Genomic DNA, 10,684 nt, shown 5'->3' on the forward strand with positions numbered 1-10,684 from the left:
CACACACACACACACACACACACACACACACACACACACACACACACACACACACACACACACACACACACACACACACACACACACAGGGAAGGTGATGTCACAAGGAGGACACTGTTGCGCAGTCAAATAGGTTTTGTGTGGCACGTTAACTCACACTTGCATATCCCTGAAGCACTTGATGCAAAGCATGGACTTGTTCTCGGTGGAGAAGAGGATGTAGGGCTCCTCGTGCAAAACTGACGACACACACATACTCACTGAGTTTTACTCAAAGGTTCCAAATGACTTTTGAGGTAAAGTAATTCTCCCTCCATCATGTGGGTTACGTTCCAGAGTCCTTCAGCATGAAGTGAAAATTTCAGTTTTGGCTGTCACAAGGTGTAACAAGTAATAAGTTGTGCTCTGACTGGCTAGTCAGAGGACAGGATAATTCTGTTGTGAATGATTGTTGTGACCTTGTGAGGATGAATTAAAAAATCTGATTGGCTAATAAAACACTCTCATTGCAATACTGATTCAGAAGACACAGATTAGATTGCGGGCCAGTAAAAATAACAAATTGCTCGCAGACACAACTTTGAACACCGTAGAAAAAGACTGTTGGGTATAAACGAATGCAATTTTATGCAATGAATGTGATTTAAGTTGAGAATGTATATCAGTGCTTCTGGTAGTCTTTAGGCTAGTAGAAAAGGCCTTGCAGACCCTAACCTTCGACCCCTGTCAGACTCAAGAAGATGTGCGAGATTTACAAAGCATCTCTCACCACACTTCCTGTGCTTGGCTTTGCTGCGCTTAGATAGTGAGACGATGTCGTGGTGGGCGAACATTCTGGCCTTGTGTGTGAGCTCCCTGCAGGCGCAGCAGAGAGGCTGGTTACAAGTGTTGCAGTAGAACATCACACCTGTGTCCTGAACACAAAGAAACGGTTGAAAGAAAGAACACAAGGCAAAAATGGATTAATCAGAATTTGTCACAAAAGAAAATAAAATAACTTTGTTGTTGTTGCGATGTTGTCAATTTGAACCTTTTTGTTGCTCTCCTGGTCACAGTTGGCGCACTGCACAATCTCCTCGGCGTCTGCGTTGTTGTCCACCAGGAACTTAAGCAGGCGGTCCTCTGGGGGGAGGCCATTGTTCCCCTTTATGACGGACGGGTATCTGTAAGACGCAAGAAAATATCGACTGTGGACAAGTAATAAATCCATCCATCCAATTCCTTTAAAGATTAAAGTTGAGTTGTGTTGAGTGCCAAACTCAACTCATTTCAACCTTAAATTTATAAAGCACTTAAAACCAAAAACCACATCTGAAAAAGGTGAACAACAATAAAACATAATAAATAGTCAACAAAATAAACAGACAAATGAATGAATAAAAAAAGTGTCAATATATTCTAATTTAAATATACAATTTTCCACACAAAAATTAAAATACATAGTACACATGTATGCACATACAGTAAAACAGACTTTTCATTACTAATCACATATGTCAGAAAAGTATTTATTTTGTCTTCATAATGAAACATTGTGAAACTCTCAATTCAACTTGTTTGTTTAGCACGTTATCAGACAACGTGTGCAAGACAAAGCACTTTACAGTTAAAAAAAAACTCCAAATCGAAAAATGGAAGATTATGGTGAAAATGTCACACGAAAAAAAATCCACGTAAATTCAGAAATATTGCATCAATAATCACAAAGGGTCAGGACGCCATCAATCAGTTGCAGTACTCGAGAAAATCAGTAGGAGGAAGTAGAGGCTTTACACCTCGGCCGACACCGAAGAAGAAAATGCGGAAGAAGCAGTGAAGACGTCATAGCTAGCATGTGCTGCCCCTGTGCTGTCTAGAAACTTCTACCGGGGTACCGCCGAACGACATTTCAACCATTTGAGCCATGTCTGTCATTGCCCAAGAACACGTTCGAGGGGGGAGCGTCTTTAAAGACCTTAGCGCCGACGATGAAGACTGGCAGCCTACCGAGATCGAGAGCTTGTGCATGAACTGCTATCAGAACGGTAGGACACGTTTGCTCCTCACTAAAGTCCCCTTCTTCAAAGAAATCATCGTCAGCTCGTTCAGTTGCGATGAGTGCAGCTGGTCCAACACGGAGATACAGTCCGCGGGGCGCATTCAGGAACAGGGCGTCTGCTACACTCTCAAAGTCACGAGTAAACACGATTTGAACCGCGAGGTGGTCAAAATGGACAGTGCCACTACCAGGATACCGGAGCTGGAGTTTGAGATCCCCCCGTTTACACAGAAAGGCGCCTTATCGACCGTGGAGGGCCTCCTTGACCGAGCCGTGGCCGGACTGGAACAAGACCAAGCGGCCAGGCAAGAGGCTGACCCCGAGGTGGCCGGCAAAATCCACGCGTTCCTCCAAAAGCTGAAGAAGTTAAAAGACGTGGAGGAGGCCTTCACTGTGGTGATCGAAGATCCGTCGGGCAACAGTTTTGTGGAGAACCCGTCCGCCCCGCTGAAGGACGAGGCCCTGACTGTGTCGTGGTTCCGGCGCAGCGTGCAGCAGGAGAAGCTGCTGGGTTTGCGGGCCGACGACGAGCCGGACGACGAACCGCTACCCGGCGACGACATGGACACTATGCGGAGCGAGGTGCTGGTCTTCAACACCAACTGCCCCGAGTGCAACGCGCCGGCCTCCACCAACATGAAGCTGGTGCAGATCCCTCACTTCAAGGAGGCCATCATCATGGCCACCAACTGCGACGCCTGCGGCCACCGCACCAACGAGGTCAAGTCGGGCGGCGCCACCGAGGAGAAGGGCACCAAGATCACCCTGCGCATCACCGCCGCATCCGACATGACACGGGACCTGCTCAAGTCGGAGACCTGCTCCGTCTTCATCCCCGAGCTGGACTTCGAGCTGGGCATGGCGGCGCTATGCGGCAAGTTCACCACCGTGGAGGGCCTTCTGACGGATGTCAAGGACCTAGTGGTGGCCAAGAACCCCTTCGTGTGTGGCGACAGTGGCGACACGACCCGCGTGCAGAAGCTGAAGGAGTTTAGCGAGAAGATTGACAGCATCATCGCCGGGCAGATGAAAGCCCACCTGGTCCTGGACGACCCGGCCGGGAACAGCTACCTGGAGAACGTGTACGCGCCCGAATCCGACCCGGAGATGACGATGGAGACGTACGAGCGCACGTTTGAGCAGAACGAAGAGCTCGGCCTGAACGACATGAAGACGGAAGGCTACCAGGAGGACAAATAAAGAAAAGCAGAAGTCCCTCCCCAAGAAACTCAAATTAAGATTTACCTCCTTTTTCACATTCTCATTTTATCACCTCCCGTCCTTGAGTTGAGCGCTTCTTGACAACATTTTAATCATGACAACTTAAGTTATATGGAAGCATGGAAACCTGTTTGAGCATTTAGTCGATATTTTACTCGTACGCTTAACTGCTTATGTACTCGTACGCTCGTTACCTTGACTAGTAAGATAATTGAGCGTGCAAGTTGGACAACAAGGATACACTACATAGTTACGAGTGAGACAAAACAACGCCACTATTTGACACCCACTTGCAACTATTACGACTTCACTTGCAGAGGTCAACTAGTGCACAATTTTGCCCCATTTGCAACGGAGCTTTTTTCCTACTTGTGCACTTAAAAGAGCGTACGAGTGCATGGAAAATTCAATGCATTAGCGGGATACTGATTAAATACTCCATAACCATAATTGAGTGGATCGGAAGAAATACTTGGGACTTTTAGTTGTGGTAAAGTGACATTTCACAAGAGGGCGCTCCGGGAGTTTGTCTCGTTTTAAATTTGTCAGCATAATTTATCAGAGCAGTAGTTAGAATTAAAAACGGAACTGGGCTTATTTTTTTGTTTTTTTTTCAACAACGCAATTATTGCTCACACTATTGTTCGATATTTTATTTGGACAATGCCGGACTGGTGATTTTTGGGGACCGTCAATTTTTTTATGTGAGGCAATATTTCACGTTAAAACGAGTGTTATCATATGTTGAAAGGAAAATATGTTGACACAGAAGTTCAAAAGAGATTTCGAAATAAAGTTGTCTCAAACCGGAATATGCCTTTGAATGTCACTCACAACTGTGCTACCTATTATATATATTTGAAAGGCAGAGGACAAAAAGGATGTTTTTATGCTGGTAGTCCCTCAAAACTTTATTTTGGGAGGTGGGGGGGGTAGAGGGGGGCAAACATAAAACCGACCTTTGGGGAACTTAAAACAATGCCAAGCAGTATTTTGGCATCACAACGTGCTTAGTGCGGTTTTGCAATTGCACATTCTGGGACGTATCGTAAAAACATCTGTTTCTAATATTTTGACCCTCTTGCATGGCAAAACTCTCACGTCAAATCAAACGTATGCATTATTAGCTTGGATCTCAAGTGTAGGTCACCAAGTGTTTTGTGAGAGCCATTCTAATCAAATGTAATGTGAATAATGTCAACCAATACTTTGACTGAGAGTACATTGTCATGCTCAAGACTGGCTCACACAGCGTGACCCCACATGTGGCATTAAAATTAGCGCCACCAGCCTGAAGGTCATCGTAAAGCAGGTGGCGCTCCTTGGTGGGAAAGAATTGGATTGCCGTCATGTGGCCGCGTTTGATTTGCTGGAAGCTGCTGCTGACTATGTCGCCAAATGCCACTACGCTTTGTTTGCTGGATGACCGGCAGGGCTAAATCTGAGACTGGCAAGACGCATCGAGCCCGGCAGCTGTTTCGGCCACTCAGGCCCGGCTGAGCCAAGCGGGCGAGTGGAAAATCAAAACACGGAGCCGACGCTTGCCAAAAGACGCGGGATTCTCCCCCAATTGTCCAAGTGTGTGGAACCGAGACGAAGAGGGGAAGGCGGTTTCACGCTTGGCTCAGATTGCATCATTTGTTGTCAAATGCCTTCACCAGTACAAACGCTGTAAGTTCACAATCAGCCCTTGACCTTTCTCCCCGGGCTGTTAGCACTTCATTTGTGAGACTTAAAGGTGGAACGCTCCCAAGTTACTGTTGATTTTGCATGCGCACATGCTGTACAATAGTCAGTTTTGACCCAGGCCAACAATGTCCTCAGAATAATTGTCTATTTCAAAATGTTCCGGGCTTTGCTTCTTAATCTTCAGTTATGAAATTATAAATACTACACAGTAGTCAAGTACTTTCGCAAAACACGGTACAGGTACCCAAAAAGGTAATTTTTGTTGTGAAATTTTCCATGCATTTTGGTACAGAGCCTCTCCACACTTTGCTTTTTCATTCCTACATATACGTGAAAGCTTGAGATACTACACGGCGAACTTGACTGGTCCCAGCAGCCCAGAGGCAAAATCAACTTGTGTAACAAATCCTTTATTTCATTGTTTTGAACCGATATCGTTGTTTTAAATCGCCCAGTTGTTCTTCCATCTCTTACCCGCAGAGGGGGCAGCTGAGTCGGCTGTCGTTGGTCCGGCCCAGCAAGCAGCGGGCGCAGAAGATGTGATAGCAGTCCAGCAGACACGGCGACTGATACTGCTCGTGGCACAGGTGGCACACCAGGGGGTGCACGTTGGCGCAGTCCACGTTGCACAGGTTGTCCAAATTGCTGAGGATTCCTCCGGCCATCTGCAAACAGGACTCGTCATGAGTCGGGGAGTTTTTCATCTCCCTTCAAGGGTGCGTTTCATGTCAAATATATTTTTAAATTGTTTTATGCAAGTAGTTGTCTCTCTGGAGCCCACTCTCACATCAAGGGTAAGATTAATTAACCAAGTCAATATTTCCGAATACTCTTGGAGTCAGCCCTTTGGAATTTTGCCATAAGATGATGTCACAATTCGGCTAATTTACATATGAACCGTCCCCACATCAAGTTTCTCCATCCAAGACTTAGATGCTGGCCTGGGTGAACATCCACAGCCACTTTCAGTCCACGGCTGAATTGCAATGTATGAAACACTCACGTCAAAGCCAATGGGTAAGCAGAGCTGCGGTGAGATGGCGACACATGCAGATATTAAAACGGTTCACACCAATTAAGCGAAATTGGATAATTTAACGCAGCACAACTGATGATCTCTTAGGCCACAATAATGTGCCATGCCATGGCACAGTGGATGTGAGTCACTGTAAAAGTGTATGAAATGTAATGTTGCCTGTAGTTGACGAGCAGCCAGTCCAGGGTGTAGTCTGCCATTCAATTTCAATAGACAGTATTCACGTCAAATATTCCAGTTGCACATTTACCACCATGAAGGCAGCCTGAAGTTCACCATGCAATCACATGTGAAAGCGACCCCACATAGAAGCTACTTACAGCTTATTGAGTGGGAGCTCAGGACATTTAAATACATACGAAGACAAAAGAAAAAAAAAAAGAAACAGATCTACCTACCACCTTAAATGCGATAAGCAGCGTAGAAAATGAAATGCGGTGTAGTGTATAAAGTGCTGCCTCCGTGAGTGAAAATGCTCGTTCTCTCTCTCCGCATTCTGGGCTTTGTTCACATAATTAGGAGCTGGTCACTAAGTCGCAAAGCTCTCGCCCAGCCACTGGTTGTCATGGTAACAAAAAAAAAACCCCATTAGCCATTGGACTCTGGTTATGTGTCAGGGTGTATCATCACTCAGAACATTGAATATGCAGTGGACTACTGTACTGTATGTGCCCTGCAAATAAATGACTATTGGGATAGGCTTTAGCTCACCAGTGACCCAAATGAGGTTAAAACATGAAAGAAAATGGATGGATGTCCCCTTTAATAGTCATGTCACTGACACACAAGGGAAGACACTCAAACATGTTTCGTACAGTCACAGCTCGCTTGTTGCTAGCCTGTAACGGGAATCAAATGACTCCCACAGGGATTAAAATAAACTACAGGAGCTGCGCTCTTACCTTGACATCTGATCGGCGCTCGCAGTGTGAGTAAATCCACAAACAGTACAAAAGAAACTAGCTTTGACTCGACAAAGTCAGAGTGTCCAGTGAGCGTTGTCTTACCTTTCAGCGGCGCTATCGGCCTGCCCCCAGCAGGAATGCCAACTATGCTTCAATAGTAGGCCCTCGGGTCGCCTCTGCCAGGCAGCTGACGGCACACACCTCGTGCCACCACCACCACCCCTCGCTCACCTCCCCTCCCACAAAAGTGCAACAGGGACGTGCAGTTGTCCAAGCGATAACTAGGACTCACCCCAAGTGCGCCCGGGGTGCTGATGAAGGCGTAGAAATGATATCTCAAGAGCAAGACACGGTGAAATCTCCAATCGGTCAACACAATTTCTAATGGTAGAAAACAAAATCAACAGTGAGCCACTGCGTATTCAAGATTAAACATTTGTTAATTTGCCTGTCCCTAGATTTTATGGGGGAACCGATCCTCTGATTCACTGAAAAATGCACCTATTTGCTTAAAGCGACGTCTTGTTACATTGGTGTCATCTTGGGCCCAAGCAAAGGCTGGCAACCAGTTCAGGGTGTCCCCCGCCTACTGCCCGAAGACAGCTGGGAGAGGCTCCAGTACGTGCGTAACCATCGTGAGGATAAGCGGATGAGAATATGGATGGATGGATGGACTTTTTGTGTTAGCATTGCTTGCTCTGAGTCCCACTCTGGCCCGTTGTCGCATGGTGCTCCACAGGGTTCTATTTTGTGGTCCCTGCTCTTTTCACTGTATTTTTACATGGTATTTTCTTCCACTCATACGCTAATGACAGTCAGATCTGTGTCCCGTTGAGCAAAAAGGATGCGTTCTCCTTCAGACCACGTTTGTCGTGTTGAGAGGAATTCAAAGTCTGGATGTCACAAAATGTCTTAGATTTCACCTAAAAGAAAACCGAATTTATGTTGTTTGGTCCCAGTGGCCCTTGTACGTCCCTTCCTGTTGACCTGTTCAAATCAAGATCACAAATAAATTGAACAAAAAAAAACCCGGTATATTAGCGTAACACCCATGAATAATTTTGAAAGACTTAATCGAGCACCGAATCATCGATGCGAGCTCGATGTCGCGGCCAAGTGTTATACGTCCTGCGTAACCCCTCCTCCTTCCTTTTCGCTGAACGTGTCAACCATGGCGCCGATTGTGAGTACCTCGGCGACCAAACTAAACTGCCCACACACGATACGGATGATATGTTTCTTCCACGGGACAGTGTGACAATGTCCCCGAGTGTCTCGAATGTCCCCCGAGAGAGTTTTGACACTTCTCGGCGACTTCGCTTGTCCCCAGATGTCGTTGCTCATGTTAGCTTAGCCACATCCACACACAAGAGAGCCTCGTCGCATGTTTTGTGGAGCAAAGATGATTCATAACCAATCAATTCGTGTGTGTCTCGTTGATTCTTCAGTTGTGTGTTGTGAATGTAACTGGGAGTGTGTTGTGTCTCGCCAGAAGAAGCACGTGGTGGTCAAAAAGTCCGGTGGCAAGAGGAAGAAGCAGGTCTTAAAGTTCACGCTAGACTGCACGCACCCTGTGGAGGATGGTATCATGGACGCTGCCAACTTTGTGAGTTGGTGTTGATCAGAAATGTGCGACAGCTGTCAATTGCAGGCAGGGGTGGCCATTGAGTGTCCTACATAGTCGCATGACATAAGCCAATATCAAATGGTTCGCTTCTACCTTGACTTTTTGCAACACTTCCCAAAGGAACTGCTTCAACTGCACAGTTAAAGTTAAGGTTAACACTTTCAAGATGGTGATCTATTTAGACCAGGGTTAGGGAACTCCAGTTCCTCGAGAGCCATACCCTGCCTGTTTTAGGTCCTTCCTTACTCCAACACATCCGATTCAATTGTTCAGACCTCGACAAAGCTTACTGATGAGCTGATCGTTTGAACCAGGTGTGTTGGAGTAGGGAGGGACCTAAAACAGGCAGGATATGGCTCTCGAGGAACCGCAGTTCCCTACCCCTGACTTTGACAATGACCAGCTCAAAATTAGCCACCTACTACAAATACGTAAAACATTTATATCGGATGTAACGTTGCCACTTTGAAACCCAGCCGCTGGGGGGCAGTGCCCTCCCTGGGGGTGCACTGTTCCCCAGTGCCGGTCCCAAGCCCGGAGAAATGGGGAGGGTTGCGTCAGGAATGGCATCCGGCGTAAAACTTTTGCCAAGACGACCATGCGAGTTGGTAGGACGGTTTACAGGGGCGGATGGAAATTACTGACTCGCTGTGGCGACCCCTGAATAGGGATGTGCCGAAAGGAGAAGAAGAAGAAGTAACGTTGCCACTTTGTTTGTTTTTTGGGGACGGATTGTGAGTACAAGTACTTGCATTTGAGTACTTGATGATCATGCCATTACGTCTTGCAGTTGTAATGAACATTTGTTTCCTTATTTTATGTGTTCGCAGATATTGTTCAAAAACAGTCATGTTGAGCATGGCATAATTTCACTCACCTTAACTTTACCACCTTTTAGAGTAATCATACCTCATCGCTCATATCCGACCCTCAGGCAGGATGCCACCATGCCGTGCGTGTCATTTGCTATCCTCCTCCACTCAATAGGAGCGGTTCCTGCAGGAGCGAATCAAAGTCAATGGCAAAGCGGGAAGCCTTGGCGGCGGCGTGGTGTCCATCGAGAGGAGCAAAAGTAAAATTGCTGTCAACTCTGAAGTTCCCTTTTCTAAGAGGTACGCTCGTTTTTCTCTACCAACAAGAAATGTCAACAAGACTTTTTTTTTTCCCCTCCTCTGCCGGTATCATGTGACCGAGTTGAGTGTTTTGAAAGTGGCACAGGCACATGCATCTGATTTACAAAACGCTGACTCGTGTATTCTGTCCTTGCCGAGTGTGTGTATATGCAAATTGACAGATTGCAAACAATTTCCAAAGAGAAAATCACTGTTGAATGAGCTTTGTTTGCTCTTGTTTCCATTCTCGTGACACTGTTTTCAGTATGTTCTTCTGTGTGACCATCAACTGCCACGAGGGGGCGACACACAGCAACGTTTGAATTTTATTATTATTAATTTTTTAAAGCCTCGTCACCAAACTGCAACTTAACCCAGCCTCTGGAATGAATTATCCATCCATCCATTGTCCAAACCGCTTATTGCAAGTCAAAATGTATTTGTGTGTGTGTTTTTCCCTAATAATTACACATCTTGGCGGCCCCCATCTCATATTGGGTGTACGCCTGCCAGGTACCTCAAATATCTGACCAAGAAGTACCTGAAGAAGAACAACCTGCGGGACTGGCTGCGCGTGGTGGCCAACACCAAGGAGAGCTACGAGCTGCGCTACTTCCAGATCAACCAGGACGACGAGGAGGAAGATGAAGACTAAAGCCGACAGACACCGTGTTCAATAAAACTCTCCAAAGACGGAAGTGTAATCCTGCCTTTTGTTTTCATTTCATTCCAGGAAGACGTGTGGAAGTTTCCAAATACACCTGCAAAGTATTAGACTGCTCAGTCGGGAAGTGGGGTACTGCGTTGTCAGATTACCATATTTAGGGGTCGGAAAGTAAGAGGTGGCTGTCCATGATGCAGTGCAGTTGGACAACCTTCAACCACAATAATGGGCATCCATGCCCAAGCAGGAGCAAAAATGATAAAGCAAGCCTTAGGAAATACAAAGTACATGAAAACAATTGTTTGTTTGTAATTGTAATTATAACCCATGTCTCTATCTATCTATCTATCTATCTATCTATCTATCTATCTATCTATCTATCTATCTATATA

The 10,684-nt window shown here is 46.1% G+C and overlaps 3 protein-coding genes across 3 annotated transcripts in view; 2 read left to right on the forward strand and 1 right to left on the reverse strand.

Annotated features, from left to right (window-relative positions):
- The window catches only part of LOC109521613 (RING finger protein 207), a 13,418-nt gene extending 5,946 nt beyond the window's left edge, over positions 1 to 7,472 (reverse strand). Inside the window, exons 1-5 of the mRNA XM_019879558.1 lie at positions 6,992 to 7,472; positions 5,423 to 5,613; positions 1,031 to 1,163; positions 770 to 914; positions 158 to 239 (exon numbers count right to left, since the gene is read on the reverse strand). Coding sequence (XP_019735117.1) covers positions 158 to 239; positions 770 to 914; positions 1,031 to 1,163; positions 5,423 to 5,613 — 551 coding nt within the window. The 5' untranslated portion in view covers positions 6,992 to 7,472. The remainder of the gene's footprint in view (positions 1 to 157; positions 240 to 769; positions 915 to 1,030; positions 1,164 to 5,422; positions 5,614 to 6,991) is intronic.
- zpr1 (ZPR1 zinc finger) lies at positions 1,779 to 4,068 on the forward strand. Its single transcript, XM_019879557.1, has one exon. The coding sequence runs from the start codon at positions 1,904 to 1,906 to the stop codon at positions 3,236 to 3,238; it is 1,335 nt and encodes a 444-aa protein (XP_019735116.1). The 5' UTR covers positions 1,779 to 1,903; the 3' UTR covers positions 3,239 to 4,068.
- Positions 7,473 to 7,972: 500 nt separating the features above from the next.
- LOC109521633 (60S ribosomal protein L22-like) lies at positions 7,973 to 10,332 on the forward strand. Its single transcript, XM_019879595.1, has 4 exons — positions 7,973 to 8,072; positions 8,382 to 8,495; positions 9,504 to 9,628; positions 10,142 to 10,332. Exons 1-4 carry the CDS (start codon positions 8,061 to 8,063, stop codon positions 10,281 to 10,283), a joined length of 393 nt encoding a protein of 130 aa, XP_019735154.1. The 5' UTR covers positions 7,973 to 8,060; the 3' UTR covers positions 10,284 to 10,332.
- The last annotated feature ends 352 nt before the right edge of the window (positions 10,333 to 10,684 follow it).

The sequence above is a fragment of the Hippocampus comes genome, unplaced genomic scaffold, assembly GCF_001891065.2.
Source record: "Hippocampus comes isolate QL1 unplaced genomic scaffold, H_comes_QL1_v1.1 scaffold44, whole genome shotgun sequence".
Classification (NCBI taxonomy): domain Eukaryota; kingdom Metazoa; phylum Chordata; class Actinopteri; order Syngnathiformes; family Syngnathidae; genus Hippocampus; species Hippocampus comes.

What these genes read in the sequence shown, in the direction of transcription:
- zpr1 (XM_019879557.1), top strand. Translation starts at nt 1,904, where the DNA reads ATGTCTGTCATTGCCCAAGAACACGTTCGAGGGGGGAGCGTCTTTAAA.
- LOC109521633 (XM_019879595.1), top strand. An exon ending in TCATGGACGCTGCCAACTTT is followed by an intron (nt 8,496 to 9,503) that starts GTGAGTTGGTGT and finishes TCCACTCAATAG; the next exon opens with GAGCGGTTCCTGCAGGAGCG. An exon ending in GAAGTTCCCTTTTCTAAGAG is followed by an intron (nt 9,629 to 10,141) that starts GTACGCTCGTTT and finishes TACGCCTGCCAG; the next exon opens with GTACCTCAAATATCTGACCA.